Source organism: Triturus cristatus, chromosome 4_1 (assembly GCF_964204655.1).
Source record: "Triturus cristatus chromosome 4_1, aTriCri1.1, whole genome shotgun sequence".
Lineage (NCBI taxonomy): Eukaryota > Metazoa > Chordata > Amphibia > Caudata > Salamandridae > Triturus > Triturus cristatus.
The window spans coordinates 406,688,318-406,713,163 of record NC_140585.1 but is presented as its reverse complement, the minus strand read 5'-3'; the positions used below and the strand labels follow the sequence as shown (position 1 = coordinate 406,713,163).

The 24,846-nt window shown below is 44.8% G+C and overlaps 1 protein-coding gene across 2 annotated transcripts in view; it reads right to left on the bottom strand.

The window, feature by feature from the left end:
• Positions 1-24,846, bottom strand: part of MYRFL (myelin regulatory factor like) — an 872,690-nt gene that overhangs the window by 322,551 nt on the left and 525,293 nt on the right. For both annotated transcript variants that reach the window (XM_085652512.1, XM_085652513.1), the window contains exons 13-15: positions 15,693-15,802; positions 10,627-10,787; positions 715-778 (exon numbers count right to left, since the gene is read on the bottom strand). In XM_085652512.1, coding sequence (XP_085508638.1) covers positions 715-778; positions 10,627-10,787; positions 15,693-15,802 — 335 coding nt within the window. The remainder of the gene's footprint in view (positions 1-714; positions 779-10,626; positions 10,788-15,692; positions 15,803-24,846) is intronic.

Sequence of the window (24,846 nt, the reverse complement as noted above, 5' to 3'; positions counted from 1 at the left end):
TGTAGCTTTCAAATGAACAGCAGTGGCGCTTTTAATTTTGCATCCAACATTGTAAGGTATCCCACTATGCAAAGTAGGGATTGGGGGGGAGTGCGGCATAGAGCAGGCAGCGTTTCCCTTGCAGGAGCGAGGGCGATAATTGCTACCAGATGGCACAGCTCGGTCCCGCAAAGAAATCGCCAGACGTGCACGTATTGCCATTCAAAGCAATGCAACGCATGCACGTTTTTGCCTGCAAAACCGGAACGATTTCTAAAGGTCTCTTCCTATGCAGCGCATGCGCGCTGCGTAGGCGAGACCTAAAAAGGGCCCAACACCTTGGGAGAAACTTCTAGGGTGTTTTCAAGTATTTTGTTTTTATTTTACAAAGACAAACAAAACCCACAGTTTTACTTTTAAAACAAAAAAGCTTGCTGAGCAGCTGTATAAAACATTAACAGCTGCTCAACAAATTTTTAATGACTTAAGAGAAGCCACTTTGTTGCAGCTCCTCAGAAGGCACAAATATGCCTGTGGCAGCTTATACAGCAGTAGTTATTACGCCTGCTACAGTGGCAGATGGTGGGCCGCTCACCAATGCTCGAATCAGGCAGGATAGCACAGCTCAATGCTCAGCTTCTGAGTGATAGTCTGTCAATCTGCACTCAAGTGTGTATAATGAGTCATAGAACAGGACACAGAAAGGGTTTATAATGCCTTTTCTATTCCACAAACCTTTTTCAGTTTCACTGGAACTCTGTATCCTTGGTGTGGGGCCCTTCCAACTGCATTACATCTTCTGTAAGGAAAAGTATCATAAATCACACACAGTTGGCATAGACAGTTCACAGGCCTGCGGCGCTTGTTTAGATTCATATATTTATTATGCATTTATTGCCAACAAAACACAGGGCAAGTGCTGCAAAGGTTACATAGTGTGCAGCAGGCAAAATGGAGGTGAAAATACATGAACAATCCAAGAGAAACTCCAATAAACTTAGGAGTTGAGTACAAGTGGAAAAAGTGATGATGGAAAGAAGTGATAGTTAAGAAGAAGGTCTTTTAATTCTCATTTAAAAGCAAAGCTGATAAGAAGGTGAGAGTGTGAATAGAAGATGAAATATGTTCCCATACTTTGGGTGCAGAACCGGAGAAAGACTGTTTAATGATGCATTTTTTTATTGAAGACACGTGTTTCAAGTAAAAGTGTGTCAATAATGGATAGTTGACGAGTGCAGGAACTTAGCCTGTTCTGTGTTACACTAATGTTTTCACCTTTTGCTGGACCCTATATTTTTGCTGGCTTTAGAACTGTGTGCACTGTACCCCTACTAACCAGTAGTAAAGTGCCTGTGCTCCCCTTTTAGTCATGGTCTTCTAATTCCTGATTGACATTTAACTAACCTGTATACTCCTAGTATATGGTATACAAAAATGCACCTAGCGCCTGGAAGTTAAATACCACTTGAAAATATGGCTTCAGGACTACTCTGTGTAGCCTGACTATTGCAGTGTAGACATGCGACCTGCCAAAATAAACCCTTTTGATAGGTACAAACCTTTCTTTTAAATATTAGTAAGTCACTCTTATTTGAGTCTTGTGACCAACAAGGTAAGGTGCATGGTATTTAAAACTGTACATTAGTCTTGAATCCACCTCATGCCTCTTTCATCCATTAAATGCAATTCAATGGTGAAGTCAGATGTTTAGTAAATATTAAGGAAAAATAACTTTTAAAAAGTTACATTTTCCCTGTCTGAACTTCGTGGAGGCTATGGGTTCAGCAGAATTTGCAGGGTGGAGTCTGTGGGTCTCCCTTTGACAGCACAGTGTTAACTCCTAGATGACAGGTCTGTTGAGCCACACGCAACACTTGGGGCGTACTTCAAAGAGAGCTAACAGGATGCCAAGACACTTCTTGTGGCTCCAGTTTGGTTGCTGGAGGACCCTGCTTTTGCCCTACAAGACTTCCGTCTCTGAGTTTATATATACCACAAGGGAAAGAACAAACTACCAACTCTTGTGTATAAACTGTCTGGATGCTGAAGGCCCTGCTTTTTTCCTATCAGATTTCTGTCTCTGGGTTTGTTTTGAGTAAAGTACATACTCCAAAACAGATTCTAGGCACTACGGTGAGCATGGAAGTTCAGGGCGAGGTTACACCTAGTGACCCGCAGTTGAACTGTAGCCTGGTGAAGTTTTTGAAGGTGGTAGAAACAAAGATGCAGAAAATTGACCTACCGTCATATTCTTAGAGGCTCTTAAATTAAGCAGATCCCTATTTACATTGTATCAATTATGGAAGGTGGAAGAAGAGTAAATACTGGAATTTGTCCCCTTGCCATAAAACACAGAGGACATTTAGAACAATACGCTTACTATTTTAACTCTATCAACATATAAAATCTTATGAACTTTTAAAAGAAATTAAAAATACAGTTACTACGTGAATGTAATTTTATTAAGTGATGAATAATGTATTGTGTACACATTAGTGTTTTTTATTATTTTCTTTTTTTTTTAAAAGGATGAATTGCAATGGTTTTAATTAACTATGCTAATAAACTATTACTTACTTACTCACTTACTATCAGATTTCTGTCTCTGGGTTTGTTTTGAGTAAAGTACATACTCCAAAACAGATTTTAGGCACTACGGTGAGCATGGAAGTTCAGGGCGAGGGCCCAGGTCGAACCGCTGCAGGTCCAGATCTTGGTGGTAGTAGCAAATATTCAAACAAGAACTTTAAAGGCCAAAGTAGAAAAGGGGTTCCATATGAACAGCAGTTGAACATGGGTCAGTTGGACCTAAGAGATGAGCGAGCGCCGTTCAGAATGGACGAGTGATGCCTCCATTGCCCCTGGCTTGTAGGAATTAGACATCTAAGGCGACCCCCATTGAATCTAAATGGTTGTAGTCTGTACATTTTAAAAATGGATGTGAATATTACTTGCTCAAGATGATCCAGTATCTGGTCACCTGTGGTGACGTGAAAGGGGTGGATATCAGGGGGAAATGAATGAAGAGAAGAGAGGCTGTGGGAAAGAAGTGTGAAAAACTATTCCTGTCGTCCCATGATTATACCTCACTCAGAACTTGGTAATCCTGCAGAACGTGGGATAGATCAGAAATAGTCGCTATAATCTTCCCAAGCATGAAAAACTTACAACTCCCTAAGCAAGATAAGAGGGCAGAAAAAAACACGGAATCTGAGATTGACAGATGGAGATGTAATAGGTGAATGAGGACAAAAATATATATTTTTTAAAAGAATTGATTTTTGAGTTAGATGTGGCAGGATACTAGGATTACCATAGAACACTCCCTATACCCACCCCCAGTCCTGGGTGTCTAAGTTTAGTGTGGCCGAAGACTTTCGTGACCCTTCGTCCCAAAGGACAATACAGGGAATCAGGTTCTAGGGTTCACTTAACTATGATCAGTTTGTGAGCAGACCAACCTGCATAACTCAGAACCCGCATACTCGGGTATTCGACTACAACTTTGCTACCATGTACCCAAAAGCAACTACATAATGTTAGACAGGAAAGTGACTGATCATTTGTCCTTTTCCTCATCACATGCTACCAATTACTCTTTGATCCACCATCAAACCTACCTTCTGAATTGATCAGATCCTTTGAAACATTTCTGCAGAATTCTTAGAAAGTAGCCTAGGAACCTCTGGCTAGTGATGTGTACCTAATATGACTCTGAGGCTTTTGATATCTGCCTATATGACCCTAAGGCTCTCCCATCATTCCTCAACCCTAATGCTGAGATCACCCAATGTAGGGCGTAAATTAAACTCAGCTAGAAGGATCAACATGGGATATAACAAGGAACAATTACTATGGAAAATATTTCACATTTCCTTAAAGGACAGTGGCAAAGAAAATGACAATTATACATATAAGTTGCATTTCAAATTCCACATGCAATACAAAAAAGTAAACCCCCAGCAAGAGAAGCTGTTCTATTATAATAGACTAATTAGGCAATTAAATAGATTTAAAAAATCTTTAATAATGTGAAAAAAACAACTCCAACTAATCTCCATAAAAATTCAAGTCTTACTCAAGAATCAAAGTAGCACTAGGTGACTTCTTCAAATCTAAAATGTACAAGATCAGAGACTATGTCACTTTGCATGAGAAAAATCTGACAGATTCCTCAACCACACCATTTACACTGAGCTGAAAGAGTGTAATGGATGCAAACCTTGAAAAGCTCTGCAATTCCATTCTGTGCATGGATCTATGACCTTTGTGCCATTTTCCCCTCTCTCTGAAACCTTTTTTGTACCATCTCTCTTGCTCTATTTGAGACTTCTGTGTCAATTTTTTCTTCCCCTCTTTGTGCCGTCTTTCCCCCTCTGTCTACTACTTTTTTGTGTCACTCTTTTGTGACCTCTCTTCTGATTTTCTTACTCTTTGTGACCTTTGTGCCATTTGTCTTTATCTCCTTGAAACCTCTCTGTATTTGCCCACTTTCTCTACTTCTGAGTGCCCTTTCTCGCACCCCTTTTCTGACCTCACTGTGCCCTTCACTCGTTTCCCCCGCTCCTTATCTGATCCTCATGCCTCTTGTCTTTACGCTCTCATGCCGACAGCACATCTTCTCAGCCCCACCTACCGCCGCTGTGATTCTCCCTCCTCCTAGGACCTATTTAATGGCGGCTGAAGCACTGACCAGCCATTAAGCATGTGCATAGGCCTAGCTACTCCCAGACTTATCTGTGACCAGTCCCCCGACTGGTTCAAGTACTTGCTGAACCGGGTCCAGAGTCTTGAGGAGCCTGCCTCGATTCTCTCACTGTCACTCTCTCTCACCTTCTTCTCTCTCTCTCTGTAACCTTTCTGTTCAATATTTCTTGCTCTCTTTATGACCTTTGTGCATTTGCACAATCTCATTCTGTATTTTGGACCATTTTTCTCTATCTCTTGGTGACCTTTGTGCCATCTTTCCCCCTCTCTCTTTGACCTTTTTTGTCATTTTTATCACTCTTTTGTGACCTCTGTGCCACTTGTCTTGCTCTCTTTGTGCTCTTATTGAGTACTTTGTACCATTTTGCTTTATCTCTTTGTGACTTGTCTGTTTGTGCCCACTTCTCTGCCTCTGTGTGCCACTTCCTGCACCCCTTTCCTGTCCTCCCTGCACCCCCTTTCTCCTTTACCCACTCCTTACATGAACCTTATGACTCTCTCTTTCCTGCTCTACTGCCAACTGCACTCCTCCTTAGCCCCATCTACTGCCCCAGAGCTTCTCTCCCCTCACAGGACCTATTTAATTGCATCGGCAGTGCAATCATGTAAGTGGCGCTCAAGATCGTCTGCGTCTGGACTGTGCCCAGGGACAGGCCCCATGGTCCTTCTGCAACCCACAGCTACCACGCCACTCTCTTCCATGCACTGAATCCTGGGCACCTTGCAAACCTCTGCCTGCGTGCCACACCACACAAAACGGAGGGAGCTGTTGCCTGCCCCTACTGCCACTTCACCTGATTCACCACACCTGCAACTCTAACGTCCACCAAGAAGAACAAGTTACTTACCTTCGGTAATGATGTATCTGTAAGAGACATATGTAGTTATAGATTTCCAACCTTTAGAATTACCCCTAGGTGTCAGACTGGATCCGGAGAGTTATTTTGTAGCAGTACCCCCACGTCCGTCGTCAGCGTCGTGGTCACCGGGATGACATCACAGTGTCTACTTAGACGCCACCCCTGTACACAGACGTCAGTTCTGACACAACGTTCCACTCCAGAAGTGCAGAGCCATGGAAGACACTGACCACTGGTGCACATAACTAGGGCACTAGAAGGGAGTCCCTATCCCTAGAAGTCAGTTCGCAGAATGGGGAGGATTGGCGGGGCAGTAAGGAATCTATAAATACATATATCTCTTACAGGTACATTGTTACCAAAGGTAAGTTACTTGTTCATCTGAAAGAGACTAGTTATAGATTCCTTACCTTTAGAATAGATACCCCAGCAATGTCAACCCCTATGGTGCGTCTGCAAAATAGGTTCACACCAGGAAATCCTGGAGAACAGAACTGTCGAAAAAGCTGTCTCTTTGGGCTTGGCTATCCAGGCAGTAATGTTTTGTGAACGATTGCAGGAATGCCCACGTGGCTGCCTGGAAGATGTCAATCAGTGGAACTCCAGGTCCCAAAGCAGTAGTGGCCTACGTCGCCCTGATAGAGTGGGCACATAGTCCTTCAGGAGGTTCCTTTTGCGCCACAGAATTGCAGATTTTGATGCATAGGACAACCCGGCGAGAGATAGTACTTTTGTGCACGGCCCAACCTTTCTTGGCACCCATATACCCCACGAAGAGTTGATCTTCCCCCAGAAAACTTTAGTGCAGTCAATGTAGGACAGTGCATGTTTTGGGTACAGAACGTGAAGTCTTTCCTCCTCTTTGGAAGGGTGTGGAGGCGGGATGAAGGTGGGCAATGTGATGGTTTGCCCTATATGAAAAGAGGCAACCATTTTGGGCAGAAAAGAGGTTCTAGTGCGAAGGACCACTTTGTCCGGATGAACAGCGAGAAAAGGAGGCTTAGAGGACAGAGCCTGAAGCTCACTCACCCTGCGGGCAGAGGTGATGGCAAGCAGGAAAGCAGTCTTTAAAGTAAGAAGACGTAGAGGACAATTATTTAGTGGCTCGAAGGGCGCACACATACGATTAGTAAGGACATGATTCAAGTCCCATCGGGGCATTACGAAAGGAGAAGGAGGAAAGAGATGAGTAATGCCCTTCAGGAATCTATTTTCAATAGGGGACTTGAAAAGAGAAGACTGATCAGGAAGGCGAACAAAGGTCAAAATGGCCGAAAGATAGCCTTTAAGGGTGCCCAGAACAGAGTCCTGCTGGGCCAAAGATACAATGAAGAGTAGAGCCTCTGAAAGAGAGGCAGAACGGGGATCTACAGCCTTTGCTGTGCACCATGCCACAAATCTGTTCCATCATCAGGCATATACCGTTTTAGTGGAGGGCCGCCTGGCTGCCAAGATGATGTTACAGACTTAGGGAGGAGGATCGAAGGCTGTCAACTGTCGCCGCTCAATCTCCACACAAGGAGGTGTAGGTTGCACAGGTTCGGTGGAGGACCGTCCCCTGCTGCTGAGACAGAAGAGCCTCTTGAAGAGGCAGTCTGATCGGAGGATTGATGGCCATTCCCAAGAGCTCGGGGTAGCAGACTCTTCGTGCCCAGTCCAGAGCCACAAGAATGACTTGGGTCCGGTCATGCTTGATCTTCTTCAGCACTCTGGGTAGAAGTGGTACAGGCAGAAAGGTGTACAGGAGGCCGCAACTCCACTCACGATGAAAAGCGTTGCCGAGGAAGTGCCGCCTTGGAAACTCCAATGCGACTGCTGACATTGCGCGTTCTCTTCGGTGGCGAACAGATCTAACCAAGGCTCTCCCCACTGCTGAAAGAGACCTTGCACCACCTCGAGTGAAGATGCCATTCGTAATCTATCATGCACCAGGGGCTGAGTTCATCTGCCCTGGCGTTCAGGGAACCTACCAGGTGTTGAACCACCAGGAATATGCCCTGAAGTTCCAGCGTTGTCCAAAGGCGAAGAGCCTCTTGACATAGGGTCCACGACCCCACCCCGCCCTGTTTGTTGCAGTACCACATGACGGTGGTGTTGTCCCTGAACACCTGCACTACTCTTCCTTGGACAGAAGGAAGGAATGCCTTCAGTGCAAGACGGATAGCCCGAAGCACCAGAAGGTTGATGTGGAGCCTGGACTCCGCCGGAGACCAGAGACCCCTGATCTCTGCCTCTCCCAGGTGGCCGCCCCATCCCAGAAGTGACACATCTGTCACCACTGTGAATATGGTTGAGGAAGAGAGAGAGATCTTCCATTGACCCAATCCTGGTTCGTGAGCCACCGCTGCAACTGACGTGCAGTACCGTCCAAGATCTGGACGCAATTGGGCAGATACCCCTGATGCTGCGCCCACTGGAACTTCAGGTTCCACTGCAGAGCCTGCATGTGCCATCTGGCATGATCCACCAGCAGGATGCAGGAGGTCGTGATGCCCAGCAGCCTCAGGGTCATTTTTACCGAAATCCGGGATAGAGGCTGAAACATCCGTATCACAGCCCGAATATCCCAGACTCGCTGCTCGGGAGGATAAGCCCAAAACTGTGCTGTATTCAGACTGCTCTGATGAAAAGGAGCTTCTGAGGGGGAATCAGGTGCGACTTCGGCATGTTGATAGTGAACCCCAGCGAATGCAGGAGGTCCGCTGTAGTCTGGAGGTGGGAGACGACAGCCTGGGGCGAGCGCCCCTTCAACAGCCAGTCGTCAAGATAGGGGAAGACTGGAACCCCTGATCTGCGCAGATGAGCTGCGACCACCGTCATCACTTTCGTGAACACCCAAGTGGCGCTGTTAAGGCCAAAGGGGAGCACATTTAATTGAAAATGCTTGTGGCCTACCGTAGGCAACGCCTGTGGGCTGGCAGGAAGGGGATGTAGAAATAGGCGTCCTGCAAGTCCAAACGCTACCATCTAGTCTCTGGGATTGAGGGAAGAGAAGCAGACCTGAGCCAACTTGAGCATTTTGAACTTCTCCTTGTGGAAGAAGCGGTTGATGGCCCTGAGGTCTAAGATAGGATGCAGGCCTTTGTCCTGCTTGGGTACTAGAAAGTAGTGGGGCTAGCAACCACGACCTGCTTCTGGCATAGGGACCCGTTCAATAGCTCGCTTGGCCAAGAGAGCTGTAATTTCCTGGTGAGAAGGGCCAAGTGATCCTCTGACATGCAATGGAGTGTTGGTGGCATGGAGGGAGGGGTAATCTCAAAGGGGATGGAGTAGCCCCTTCGGACTATCTGCAAAACCCACCTGTTGTGGCAGTGGAGGAGGTGATGGTGAATCATGCCAGCTGCTGGCCTCTGGTGGCCCTGGAAGGTTTGGAGGCTGCTGCAGGGGGGGGGGTATGGGTGGACTGGCCCGCCCGCTGGCCCCCAGACCTGTGTCGCTGGGTCCCAGGTCCACGGCTGAACATAGACTGGGTAGCTTGCGTGGCCCTGTGGCTCGATTGGGTGGAACGTGGTGGGGCACCCCTTCCGTAGCCATGAAAGGGGCTACAGGCAGACTGCGTGGGGCAAGAGGTTGCTGCGAGGCTCAATGATCTGGCCGTAGCCCTAGGATCCTTGAAACGCTCAAGCGCTGAGTCCGCCTTGTCACCAAACAAGCAACGGCCATCAAAGGGCATGTCCAAAAGGATTGGACATCCCCCGAAAAACCAGACGTCCTCCACCAGGCGTTGTGCCTCAGGCCTACCAACGTGGTAACCGTTCTGCCCAAAACAGTCAGCGGTATCCAGCCCACACCTGATGGTGAACTTAGCTGCGTCTCGACCCTCAGCAACTGTGCGGGTGAGCATGGCCCAGGCCTGCTCCAGGCACTGTGGCAGCACTTGCGCAACCGTATCCCACACTGTATGGGTATAACAGACCAAGAGGCATGCGGTGTTCACCGTCCGCAGTCCTAGTCTGTCGGAAGAAAACATCTTCTTCTCAAGATGGTCCAGCTTCTTGGATTCCCTATCCAGGGGAGCAGTAGGGAATGCACCTTTGAGGATAAGGTTTGGACCACCAAGCTCTCAGGGGTAGGGTATTGGGAGAGGAAAAGTGGGTCACCCAGGGCCGGGCGGTGGCGTCGGGCAATCATACTGTCCACAGGAGCCCCTGTGCTGGGCTTTGACCAAGTGCCCAGAAGGATGTCTGTGAGGGCTTCATTAAAAGGCAGCAGGTTCTCCGAAGAGGCCACTGCCGGCTGAAGCACCTCTGTCAGGAGGTTAGTCCTGACTGCCACCATAGGAAGCTCGCGGCCCAAGGCCTCAGCTGCCCTTAGCAACACCACTGCATAGGAAGCTCCCTTCTCCATAGCCACGGTAGGGGGAAGAGCATCCCAAGGTCTGGGGAGGTATCCAAACCACTGGCATCACCCAACTCCTCTCACCAGTCCGGCTCTTTAAGCTGGTCAGCTAAAGGGTCAATAGACCCCTCCCAGTCCTCCTCACCCTCCTCTGGCTGCCACTCAAGGTGATAGGGAATGCCAGGGATGAACAGCGGTACAAAAGTACCCTCCGTCGTCAGTACCGATGTCGGGCAACGTCAGTCCGGCACCGAGTCCAAGTCGGGGGTGAGGCCGGGGTCGACACCGGTTAGGGGCACAACCGGCATCGGGGGCGCCGTCACTGGAATCAGCTCCAGGGAAGGAACCGTGAGGTCGACCTGCGCCGATCCAGATCCAGGCCTGGATCCTTGGCGACCCTCCGGTGCCGGGGCCGGAGCCACCGGCATTGAAGGGCTCTGTAGGGAGTGAGCCTTACAGCCACATCCTTTACCCATAGGTAATGGGGAACGGCAGAAGCGGATAAGGTGTGGGCACCTGAGGGAGCAGGGTCAGTGGGATGGGACACTGCAGCCAAGCTCCGTATGAATGGAATTAAAAAGCACAAAACACTTCATCCCTACATGTTATATGTTCCGCATTAAAATCTAAACAAAAAAACAGATCACACAAGGATACAACAAAATTATGACAGTTAAATTGGAAAATATACCTGAGTACAATGTCACACATGCAGCAAAGAGGAAGAAAGCAGAAAACTTACCTTGGTGAGTTCCTCTCAGTCGCTGGTTGTGGGATACTCTTTCGCTTAAGACTTTCAAGTTTTTTGTTCCACACTTCCAATTCTTCTATTCGGGTTTCGAGGTTGTTGGTTAGTTTACACAGCTGTTTCACTGCGCCCACATTCTCCATAAAAATTTGATCCTAAGGAAGAAACACAAAAGTCCATTAACAAAGGGTTCAAACGAAAGCTATTTAGCCATGTTCATGAATAGGGACTGCACTTGTAGAACTGGAATCCACGTCACAGTCTCCTTCCCAGCGGCTGAATACGCAGTTTTATTCACACATTTCATTGAAATGATTTTTTTTGACATTATTATATTCTAGCTATCAAACACTGGTATGACTGACAAGTACATCTGTCAAAGTTGTCCATAAATTTGGCATCTGTCAGCTGAATATATCCAAAAATGCCTAACCCTTGAGACTGAAGCACACGCAACCGTGGTTAAGCCTGGCTACTAAGGCATCAGCAGGCGCTGTTCCTGGTACTCTTTGCAGCCTGAATAACTCTCACAGTAAGGAGAAGCGCAAGGCAGGAAAAGAGGTGGACATATAGAACAGCAAATGCACGATACATGTATTTTCTTCCCTTGCTTGCATTTTGCCTGACCTTTACCTTTTTTTCGTAGCTTTCGTCAATCAATGTACATAGATGAACTGCGTCTTCTAAAGGAATTTTCCTCTAGAAACAAATTAATTTCTAAAGCATGTGAAATGTAGAGAACTGTCGGCATGTACAACTCGCGCCATTAAAAAATGTACAAACTTTAATAAGCAGACATTAATAAAAACATATATGTAAATATAGCTCATTATATATTTCTGATAAGACTAGAAATGCAAGTGAATGTTCCAGAATATACTCTCAATGAACCCCGATCTCCTTTTATTCAGGTGTTTATTTGATATGACACAATCCCGTCATTCCTTTCAAACACTGCTGGAGTTGGGAATGCTTGCAAAACGTTGCGCCGTAATCTGCCGGGAAACTTCTTTTACACTGCATTGCACCATGCTGTTTTATTATATTTAACCTTTCAATCATCCCTTACGGTTTTGTGCAATAGACTACAGGATCTATATGCTACTTTAAATTGCAGAATGTATCTGTGAATTGGGCTTGGTGTGTCTGTTGTTCTCTCAGTAGTTTTTCTCATTCATGCTGCTAGCAACTGACGTTCCACTTAGCATTTCTTTTGTTTCTGAAGCCCCCACACACCCCAAGTTTCCTTCCGCGTCCTAATTACCCATATTACTGCGATTCAAAATGTTCTTGTCTCTCTTTAAAAGACTCCATCTACCAGTGTGTCTTGCCACTTGATGACAACCCCTTCCATGAAAAAAGTAGATACAAGGTCTAATTCAGAATGTCACTTAATACCAAAGTTCAACTTAAGTAGACAAAAAAATGCAATTGCAAAATCCCCTTTGAGACATGGTTATATTTATCCCTATAAAATGGGATTTGCTCATATTGAAATTCCACCATTATTGACCATTCTCCTCCTCAATGTATAGTGGTTCCCTTTCTCCGGCAGTTTTGATCTCTTTCACTCTTACCTTCTACAAAATACACAGACAGATACGCATATTAATCTAAAGCTGGAAATCCCTTGTACTTGGACACCTCAGCCCTTGACCAATTCCTTCAAGCTATAGACCATTTGGTCCTACAGTATCATCTGACGCACAACCCATATCCCTGCAATCGCATAGGAACTGCTGCTGCGCGAGGCATCCCAGGCTCAGGACCTTGCATCTCAGCTTGCGGCTTCCTTGAATCCACTGCTGTATGCCGAATCCTCCACACAGACCATTGCATTGCAAGCCCTTCATCAACTTTATCTTCAACGACGACGAAGGACTTTGCATCACAGCCCGCAGCTTCTTCAGAACCACCATTGTGCAACGCATAGTCGAAGCCGGAATTTCCATCACAAGCCCTTCATTGACAGTATCCTCGACAATGATGCAGGACTCCTCATCGGAACTGCTGATGCACAATGCATTCTCAATGAAGGATCTCTCAATGCGCAGTAAACAGGCTTTAAGCACGGCCAGACCTGGAACAGAAACCAGCCCTGGCAATTCCACTTGACCAGATGGGGGAGCGAGCTGGCTACTGAAGAGGGCCGGCCAATAGGGTGGTATTAGTGTAAAGCATACCGCCACTTGTTCATGGCCGGACTGAGAGCCAAAACCGGCCCTGGCAAAGTGCTCGGCCAGCCCCGGACATTGGAGGGTGCGGCCGAGCTGTTTACCAGGGCCGGTTTCGGCCGATTTTGTTACACGGGCCGACTTTGCAGCAATGCTGCAAAAACGGCCCTGTAACAAAAACGGCCCCCTAGGGGCCCAAAACCGGCCTGCAACCTTGCGGCCCACCGGGGGAATGCCCGGTTCATGCTACGGCCAGTCCGGCCCTGCACTTGTTACAGGGGGCCAATATAGCAGCAGTGGTCCGCCTGAAACTGTGGCTTTGTCCCGGTTTGACATGATTACACAACCACAGTTGGTACTTTGTGCTTTTAGGCACTTGTTTTACTTACAACTTTACAGTTGTATATCTCCATTTCTACTAATTGGATCTTTGTCGTTTTGGTGTTGAATAGTTTATTAAAACCAACTCTACTTTTCTAAACTGGAGTGGGATTTCTCTTGTATTTTCACTGCATTACTTTCTGAAGTGCTACATAAATACTTTTCACATTGCTTCTAAGTTAAGCCTAACTGATTTGTGCCAAGCTACCAGAGGGTTGAGCACAAGTTAATTTGGGGTTTGCTTGTGACTTCACCCTACTAGAAATGTTGTCTGCTACCTGAGTAGGGTTTTACCCCCTCAACCAGTAATCCAGTTTCCTAAAGTAGAATATAATGAATTTGAAATGCTGTCGCCAGACAAGTTATAAACCAATGCAAGTGCAGCCATATTTCGCCAACCCTTCTTGCCCTGCACTGAATATCAGTTCCAAGGCTAATGTCCTTCAAGGCACTCTACATGGCTCACTGGCCAATTCATGAGCCTGGGCCAATATTCCTTCGTTCAAAACCCAGATATACTGCCAAGGGAGGAATCTAAGGATTCAGAATGGCCCTCTTTGATTATACACTCGTTCAAAAAAGTCTGCACTTGTAGGTGGTCTTTCTTTGTACCAATAACAAAGAGCTGGAATATCCTAAAGGCACGAATAAGGATAACCAGCAGCCATATGGAATTCCAATGGCATTAAAGACTGGGCTGTACAATAAAACATGCTGCATTAGTCATAGACTACAAGATGTACTGGTATGCATACGCAAACCGAGATACTATCCCTCTTCTCCTTTTGCATGCGCACAAAAGTACTACTACAAGCTCCTGTGACATCATTCGATCACACCTCGAAGAGTGGCATGACACATACTACTCCAAGGCTATACCTTATACCTTATACCTTAAACCAGCACAATACCAGACATGCATCACACACTAACTAAGTGTTACTCGACCACCCGTATGGAGCCTTGTGGCCTCGTTGTGGGTAGGGAAGCCCTGTAGACATCCTAATACGATACAATGACGGAACTGCTGTTTAAGTAAGTCTATTGCAAGGGAAAACCTTGTAGGCATTATTACTGGGTGAGCTTACTAGCACAAGTTGGAGAAAGCAAGCCACTAAAAGTTATGGAAATTTAGAGAAAGGAGTTTCTCTAGGGGAAGAACATAGTTCTAAAATTGAAATTCATTTTGTGCCATTTTTTTCAAAGTGGAAATATATACTTTTTACATTTCTTTATGTTGAAATATTTATTGAGTAATAGACAGTCATAGATTCCCACGAGCACTCCTTGAACTTGTTCTGATTTTCAAAATAATCAGAAATGTGTTCCAAACTTATGTGTAAGCCTGCAACAAATGTGTAAATCTGAACTAGTAACACGTACTACACTTGAATATTCTGCTAGTCTTTCTTGCAGACTTTCCCACTGAAGCATGTCAGACAGGCCTCTGCTGAAAGAGTGTGAAAACATAACTGAGAAACCCAAATACAAATAGGCATCGATCCAAATATTGCCCCCCCCCTCCCACCCCCGTCTGCCTAGCTGCTTCTAGTCATGCAACTTGGGAATTTGAGTACACAGATAAATTAGCGCAAATAATCTACACTATTATGAAGTGAAGACATACATATATATTTCTTTACATGGAAAAGTAAAAGTCCATAATATCAGGGGTATAAATTAACATTCATATGGTGATAACTGATATCAGCATAAAATGAAAATTAATTTGTGTGCCTTAAACAAAACTTTTCTCCCAGGAGTTTACAATAATGTTATACTCTCACACAAACTTTTTTCGCGAAGTTTTTTTCTACATATTCCTTTATTCAAAATGTTTGAAGCGTGTTAAAGTCTAGTTTAAAATTCTCAGTTGTATTTTTTAATTTTTAAAACACTACAGCCAACGCGTATTCCAGCCCCATCTCTACTACCAAGGCTTCCCTGCTTCGCCCAAGCCCTTACTCACATCCGTTACTGCCTGCTCCTGGTCAGCCCTTCCCATCAGCCCCTGCAGGTCCCGCACTCGCCGTGGCACGCGCACTGCCGCTGCCTGCACAACCTGGTTAAAATGAGAATTTTAAACTGGACTCTGTGTGAGTATAACATTATTGTAACCCCCTCTGGGACTATTTGAATCTAAATAAGCACCTTAGGGGCAGGTGCTGGAAGTAAAGGCGCAGGGCATTATTTCCTGATTTCCCCTATTCCAGTGGCACTTTATATAAAAACTGCCAGCGACACATAAATTATGGTGTTACTGCCCAGTGGGAATGTTTCCTCTCTGGTAGAACACATAAGGAGGACAAGCTGCTGCGGACTGATGGGAAGAGCACTCATGTCACATTTCCCCGGCCCCAACGCCCTTCTATGCTGGGGACTGTCTAGATTGCCTGAGGTAGCATGGTGTCAGAGAAGGAAGAATTCTGCAATCAAATGAGTATCTACAAGCATTACATTGTAATCACATGAATATTCACAAATATGAAGCTGCATGCAAAATACCTTGTCAACCATAAGAAAGTTTTCAATTGTTTCACCATTTCCACAGACGACATCTCCAGTATCTCGCACCGCTTGAGGCAACAGTTTCTTCACTTCTTGTGCTATTATGCCTGTTGCAATGAAACACAAGCTATTGTTATTACATTTCCATGCTATTTGTAATGGCATTGTTTTTACAGTGAGTAATGAGTGGGCAGTGATTCTACAACTGTGCTAACTATTGTAGAACTTTCAGGTGGTTGTATATCAAAAATATAAGGTCAATAATATCAAGCTGCACATATTATCAACTCAAGAATATTTACTACTGGGTTGATAGAGAAGCAATGCCAGGTAACAATTATGAAGCCATATTGTACAATCGAAAGATAAAAAAGGCACTGCCCTTCCATATGGCCACAGTGGTACGTGTTGGTCAGAAGATGGGACCCATTTGGGAAGCCGAGATAAACTGACAGCTAAAAAACCCCTCTGGCATAGTGATAGACTGAGGGAAGTCTAGAACTTGACTGGCTTCTCTAAGTGGGCAAGCATAGGCATTGAGCATTTGGCAGATGTGTGGCGCAGTATGGCCCTTCTTCCCTTTGAGTCACTAAAGCCAGAATTCAACCTAGCAACGTCCCAGATACTGCAATACTGTAGACTGGGCCATGTGCTCAGAGTACATATCCAAGATGGAATTAACATTCCTTCCCCCCCCGGAAGACCTGGTATTAGTAGACCTAATTCCCAAACAAGGAATCTTAGTGATCTATAAAAAGCTGCTTCACAACTCTCCGGACCCACTGCAGCCCCTGAAAGCGAAATGGACAGACGACATGGGCGACATCACAGATGAGGAATGAGTGGATGCCCTTCAAGGTCTCAGGGAAATAGCGATCCATGCCCGATTCAGATTAGTACAACTCAAGATTCTCCACAGAGCATACTACTCACGTAGTCTAATATACAAAATGGGAACGGCGAGAGACCCGTTGTGTTTGAGGGTCTGTGGGCAGGAGGGCTCATTTTTTCACATCCTCTAGGAATGTCCACGGATCCGCAGATACTGGGAGGCAGTAACTGCCATAATGTCACGGGTGCTCTTGGTGGAGGTCCCTCTTGAGGCAAAGGGGTTGTTTCTGATGATCCAAGAGGAGGAGGATTGGCCCAGGCATGCGAGAATATGGTTGACGCTAGCAGCGGGGGTATCCAAAAGGAACACTGCCCGGGGACGGGGATCAAGGAATGCACCATCGGTGACTGATTGGAAGAGGGACCTTGATTGGTGCCAATGGACAAAGGAAGTAATATGTTGCAGCAGGGCCTGTAGCAAAAAGTGGGGAAAAATATGGAGCCCCTGGCAGACCGACAGGGCACTAAATCTAGAATAAAGAACAACCGCATGAAAAGTATTGACTGTTATAATTGTTATACCAAAGTACAGATAATAAATGTGTGGGCCATCGCTACCCAATCTTGTAATTGTAAATCTATCACCTGACTACAATGTAATGTTGAAAATTGGTCAAGCGCTGATAACGTTATTTGATTACCTTTGTAACTGCTACCAACTGTTTACTCTACTGTTGTGTGATGAGCAGATTTAATAAAAAAAAGAGTTAAAAAAAATAAAGAATATTTACTACCAAAATATTGTCAAGGTAAGCATACACAGTAAAATATAAATTCAATATTCTCAATGCCACATGTGCTTACTGTAGCGATATGTTGGTAGTCGATTTAACAGGGGCGGCTCCTCCACATGGGCGTTGGAGCGTCGCCTCACTGCTTTCTCACAGTGCGAGAAACAGAAACGTAAAATGGTATAAATATAATTTTACATTTCTGCTTCTTGCTCTGCGAGAAAGCAGAAGAAGGGAATGCCTGGTTGGGGGCGGGCGGGTCGGGTAGGAGTGTCTAGCCGAATGTTATGGGCACTGACTGTTTGGTCGGCCCTAGGGCCGACCAAACCAGTCATAGCACTCTCCGTTTTCTTCAGGCAGGCTGCTGCGCAGCCTGCATGACGAAAACGGCCTCACCATAGACGCCTGTAAGGGTGGCGTCCTAGCCAATCACAAGACTGCCATTGCAGCGCTGTGATTGGCTTAGGGGAAGAGAGGGAGCCTGCCTGCTTCTGCTTCCTGTGAGCAGAGAGCAGGAGGCACGACGTGGGAGTCCGGCACAGGAGGTGAAGGTAAGTTAGAAAACATTTTTTAATTATCCCCGCACTCCCTCCACGTGTGACCCCCTGCCCTCCCACCCACGATTCATGCTGGCCGCGAATGCGATTTAATGGTGTTGATATAAATGGAGGTTGATAATAAAAACTCAATATTTGAATAGCAGACTCTTCCCGCTAGTGTAAAATTTCTATTCTTACAATGAAAGAATCCGCCCTCCAATACTCTGCAGGTTGTAATTATAATTGTAAATTGTACGTATAAATCCCTTGGTGCCCCAATGAGGTGCTGAAGTGCTTTGCAGTGAGTAGAACGCTAAGCCCAAGGTAATAGGCTAGTATATTTGTTTAATGTATGTTTTTTTGTTTTCTTTGAATTAGTTGTGGTAAGTGTGTTAGCTTAGTGATCACTAAGATCTAATCCATGCACAGTATTCTTTTAAAAAGGAGGAATTATTAGAAGTGGGTTAGAAATGACAAGATGTGAGCTGTTATTGGGAGTGGTAGACATGATGTGCGCCTGTTAGGTAGATGACTTGGAAAAGGGGTGAAGAGTTTGGAAAGGGTGTTTGGGAGTCTATTATAGTCGAAGAGATTTAGAATGAGTCAAAGAGTTGAGGTATGGGCTGAGGTTGAAATAGATGAAAAATGTATTTTTATTTCCTCCACAAGCAAAAATTAATATAGAAATATACAGAGAAACACAAATCTAAATATATAGCAATATATGTACATACAGACATAAACACAATATAATAAAGCAGTGTTATGTATGAGGCACACATCCCACTATATAAACAATCATATGTATATTTGTTTTAAAATCTGCATGCTGTTAATAAATTGTTACTTACACATACCTTCGCTATAATCATATTTACATACTGTGATATATATGTATTGTCATAGAAAAAACACAAACCCCTAAGTACACAGTCATCAACGAATATGTTATCTGTATAATATGCCATTTATATACGTGTTAAGTAAAAACATATGTTTACTGAATTTAACTTTTTTATACTTTTTTTATTAACATAAAGTAACATATGCAAGTACACAGACAAACCCATAAATATATCTTAATCATTCTCGTGAACTTTTTTGTTGTAGTAATGCATTATTATTTGGTTGTGATTGTACTGCTCACTTATCCAACCAAACTCACATGTTGTTGCAAAATGACCAGGCACCCCCTGCAAATAGCAGAGGGGTGCCATTAGTCGCTCCATGAGCAGGAGTCAGGGTGGAGAGTCCTTCCTCTGCTTCACCACAAAGAGGATCTTGGTGACGTCATTGGGAGGCGACTGGGACTGGAGCCTCTAAAACATTGAGAGGCAAGGGTTTGGCCTCTTTTCCCCTCCACTGTGCACCAGCATCCAGCGTGCAGGAGCAGCCACCCACCAACCCACTGCTGCAAGGTGGAATTCGGAATTGCTAGCAGCAGAAAAAGGGGGATTACCCAAAAAAGCTGGACTGATTTTCTGTGAGGACCCCGTGGAAGGGTGTTGATTGGTGTGGGCACTGGGCTGGCAGGAGGGGGGACTGACCTGCTGGTGGCATAAGACCTTTCTGCCCAACTTCGGGACGCCTGGAGTTGAACATTTTGGGGAATTTGCCTGGTGAAAGATACCCCGGCAGGGACAGAGCACTAGGTGGTGCCCTGGTGTATGTGTTGACATGGAACTGCGGGTATTAACCATTCCTCCATGAGACAGAGGGGATGTTTTCACTAAGGTTTGCTTGCCAATAATTCCCGCAATGACCCTGGTTGAGGGCATGGGTGATGGATAAAGAATAGTGGCCTTCTAGCACAGTGCATTCTGAAGTGTTGCGCTCTAATGGAAAGTGGGGAAAGTTATTGTATTGCTTGTAATTATTGCTTGTACATCCTTTGTTTCTTTAATCTGTTTTCTGATCTTATGCACTGTAGTCTCATATCCATAATGTCTGCTTAACTATGGTTGTCTTTCTCACTGATGCTGTGTGAATAAAGGCAAAGGGCTACTCCTTGGCTAAACCATAATAATTCGAAGTTGTCGCTTTCCTTACGAGTCTTCTCAGTGGGGGTGGCGACTTGCACATTGTGAGCACACTAATACGTAGGCAGCTGCGTAACTCCCAATGAGCTCAATCAACAGTCGAAATCTGGACTAAAAGTTCAATCTTTCCGTCCGTAACTACGTGAGGCTCTTTTGTAGTTTATGTCTGTCCAAAGCCTCCGCAAAGGTATCATAATCCTCTGGTGGAACTCTTGTGGGGGTGTAGTAAGTGGTAGTTAAGGAAATATTTAATGTACTTCTGTACCAATCAAGTTAAATTAAAGCGCTGTTTCCTGTAAGCAGTGAAATTATCTCCATCTATAGCTATAATATGATTGTTAGACAGTCCCAGCAATTTAGATCATTTCCTGTCACCTAGATTCTGTAGCAAAGCTGGAGGACAACTTACACAATTCTGAACATGTTAAACAGTGGGAAACCTGCAGCTAGCAATCACCGCATGCGCTCACTATGAAGCAATGGATGAATGCAGCAACGTTTTCCCTATCTTCTCAGGCTTCTGACAGGTACTTGCCCCATTACTATTCAGTCACATTCTGAATTATGTAGGAATTCCTGGGGGAAAAGTCCTGATGTTACAAAACTGTGCAATAAAATAAATATTTTATTTTTCACTGATGACACACTGATCCTATCAGGGACGCACAATGAAATGCTTAGGTTGCTAGCCAAATTCTAGAGGTTAGACCTGGTACCATTGGTTTGAGTCTCCCTTCCATTTGTTACTGATTGCCTCCTCTGTTTTTGATATGTTTTGCTGGTTTAGATGCTTTGGGCACTGTCCCACTGCTATTCAGTGCCCCAGTGCAAGTGCTCCCTATGTTAAATTGATGTATTGATTAGTGACTCCATGATTGGGTTATTTGATTTACTTGTCAGACCCTAGTACAGTGCACCATGTGTGCCCAGGGCTTGTAAATCAAATGCTGCTGGTGGGCTTACAGCACTGGTTGTGCCACCCACAGAAGCAGCCTGTGAAGTGTGTCTCAGGCCTGCCATTGCAGAGCCTGTGTGCAGTCTAGTACTGCCATGTCGACTTGGTAAGTGCACCCACTTGCCAGTCCCCAAACCTTCCCTTTTCTTCATATCAGACACCCCTAAGGTAGGCCCAAGGGCAGGGTGCATTGTAAGTATAAGGTAGGACATTCCCTGGTGTGTGTGGCATGTCCTAATAGTGAATTACCGCCATTTTAGTTTTTCACTATTGCAAGGCTACCAGTCCCCATAGGCCAGAATGGGCAGTTTGATTATAACATTTTATAATCTAACTGACCCAGGGAACATGGTAGAAATTTGAGATTAGTATGCCTGAACTCAGAAGGATCAAATACATCTTTTAGTAAAGTTGGTTTGAACATTCTGTGTTTGAAAATACCACTTTTAGAAAGTAGGTATTTTCTTACCTAACCATCCAGCCTGCCTCTGCTAGCTTGTGTATTGTGTGTCTGGTTTTGTGAGTGACAAGGGCTGGGGGATTCCAGGAGACAGGGTGAGTCAGCACAGGGCTGAATAGACCCATCTGCATGTAAAGTGGTGCGAGGAGTAGCACCTGGGTCTGAATAGGGCTGTGCCTGCCTTCCACAATAATGGCTCCACCTCCTGTGGTGCATCTGATGTCCCTGGCCCACACTGTCAAAGGAAAGAATGAGTCCTGTAAACAAAGTGCTCCAGGACTGCACTGAACTGGTTTGGACTAGGTAGAAGGATTTAGTAGTGTAAATATGGGGACCCAGACCGTAAGACTTTAGATCACTTATGGAACAACAAGACAAACCACTGCCAAGGAGAAGAACCAAGGAAGCTGTAGGAGTTGGACTGCCCCCTGCCAGTGTGCTGTGTTGCTGGGTTGGCCTACAGTGGTGTCTTCAGTGCCAAGGAGAGAAGAAGAAACTTTCAAAGAACTTTCATCATATTGCAGAATATTACTCCAAGGGCTTGAACTTGTGCTTGCCTCCTGCTGAAGACTCAGAGACAAAAGACTTCACCACCAGCTCCCCTCTGAATTTCCTTGCTGGGAATTCTGTCAGCAGAAGCCTGCGTGTCGCTGGGAGCTCGAAGCGCGGCTCAACAAAGAAGAAGAAGCATGTTGCAGTCGCATCACCGCCGCATCAACAGAGAAGGGTGCCTTCATCAAAACTGTTGCCCGATGCATCACCAGAGAAGGGTGTTGCCGTCGCATCACCGGAGAAGGGTGGCGCAGGGCCTGTCACGGCTCCAAATTTACAGAGTTCGCCGCACGGCCGCCGGGCATGCACGCATTGTCTTCACGTCGTCGCATCAAGGGCGCCATCTTATTGCATCGCACTAGATTGTCGCATCGCATCGAGGCGCAATCTTGTCGCATCGTAATCGGAACGCAGTACGAGAATCAACGCATCACCTCCTCTCCGGTAAGGACCAATACGCTTCCCCCTACTCTGCCCAAGCATTGAGGCGCGACGCATCGTCTCCCCCGAAGTAAGGAACCGACGCATCTCCATCCCTGTGAACCTTTTGTTTGTTTTGCGTTACGCATCCAGGTACTTTTGTGAGAACTTTGTCGCATTTATCATCAACTTGAACTAAGTGACTTCTACCATCTTTAAGTCTATTTTGAGTACAGTATTGTGGATTTTTGTCGTTTGTGGTCTTGTGTTAAGTCTATATAAAGAATACTTATTTTTATAAAACCTGTGTGGTGTCCATCTGTAGTGTTTTCACTGTATTACTCTATGTGTTCACACATGCTTAACACACTGCCTCTGAGATAAACCTTTCTGCTCGTGCCAAGTTACCAAGGGGGTGAGCAGGGGTTATCCAGTAATGTAATCCCCTTTCCCTGACTTAGAAGCAAGGGTCCCTATTTGGTCAAAGGTACCTACCTTTGCCAACTAGAGACCCCCAGTTCTAACAACCAGGCATCAGCAATCCTTCAATGCACAACAAGTGCCACGCTGCATCTAAGAGATAAGCTTGGCATGCAGTCCTTATATTGTAAATATACAGGCTGAAAGAAGTTGCATCTTCAATCTGGGGTTACGGCAATGGGAAATAACTTCAAATAATAGAGAAAAATGTTCTAAGTGTGTTGCTAAAACTGGGTTCTGGAACACCACTTGTTCCTCGGTTTGCACAGCTAGGCGCAAGACTTATAACAGACGTCACTGACTCATACCAAGTAATATACTGGATACAACTGAATAGGAGCCGATATTTGGCAGTTTATTAAACATCTATAGTCGACGTCTCCGAGGATGCTAAGCTCCCTGGTAATGCATGGGCACTTCACATTAGAAGAACATTAACGTGTCTTGGGTATAATAACCTATGGATCGGTCAACTCAAGGTACACAACTACTAATGTAGTCAAAATCTCGCTCTTGACTGCCAGGTGCCACTGCGTAAAACTTGCCTTGGGGTCAGAGACTATAATTTACCTGACAAAAACTTAAGGTGCAACCATGTATTCCTAGGAACTTGGGTATAAGACTTAAATAAAACATATCAGCATATGCCTTCTAGTCAATGTGTAAAGAAAAGAAATACATACACTTTATAGTATTTTTGAAAATATATGTTCATTATTTTCACTCAAGTGGTAAGATAATAAATATCACAGGAGAAACTGTGTCTAGAACAAGGTAGGTGCCCCCAGGAACTGCGCACTACAGGTGAAACATAGACTAACATGATTATTGGTGCACTTTGAGATATAAAAACCAGCAAATAATATACTGTTGACCTATAGGCTGATAGGCTTTCTTCGATGGAACCATTGTACATTCTTTATTTATATTTTACCTGAGGCATTTTGCACCTTATATATTAAATTAAGATTGGGTGTTTTTCCTGCTGAAGTGTATCTTTCATAGTTCAATAGCTTTCAAGGAGAAAGTGAGCTATTGTGACTGTGAGTACGGGGGTCATGATACAATAAAGTATCTTTTACTATTTTCCACTAACTCCAAAGCCCAAAATAGAAGTAGCAAGTGCCTCTATTTACATTTTTACCACTATCTATTTGTAGCACTTGCACTTTGTTATAGAACAGACAACCCCCTAATCAATATGACTGTTTCAAGTTACATCTGGGCTGCATGGATTGCGAGGAGAAGGTACACTTGGGACTCTGAATCTGGGCATGAGTAAGGGGCGTGTCATTATACCTTTTTGTCCTGCTAGTTTGCACAAAGTTCAACATCCTTGTTCCTTCCCCTTCTCCCTAGTCTTCTCTTGCTTCAATTTGTACCAAAGCACTTTGCACTTTTTATGTCTTTGATCATTGCAGTGAAGATTCTCTTGATACTGGTCAGGGTGAGATGTGGGTCCATTTGGAAAAGATTACTGTTGTGTATAGGTCCAAGACAGCTTGTTTTTCTTAAGGCTGATTAAAGCATTATGAGTGATGTGATTATGACATTGTGTAGAAGCTAACCTTAAAGTACCACTCCTTAAAGTACTTAGTAGTATATAATGCAGAAACTGAGTATGTTTCATCTTCATCCTCTTTTCTTTCCTGTTTAATGGAATTTCATTTTTAATATGTTTTTATAAAATTTACCTCTGTATGTTTGTTATGTGTAAGATCGGTTCGGTTATTGGTTAAGAGGGGTGGAAACTCTACAAAGGCAACAACTACAATCCTTATCAGGGTGAACCACAAAAGTCACAAAATTAACCTGTGTTTAATCCTTTGGTAGCTTGGCACAAAAGCATTCAGGCTTAACTTTGAGACAATGTGTAAAGTATTTATGCAGTACACAAATAAAAACACAACACAAGAAAAATCCTAAACCAATTTAGAAAAATAGAGTACATTTTAATCATTAAAATAATACCAGAACAACAAAAATCGAAATAGTAGAATCGAAGATATCCAGGTTAAAGGTTTAGGTAAAATAGTGCTTAGAAGCACAAAGCGCAACTCTCGGTCATCTTGTCACGCTAGACT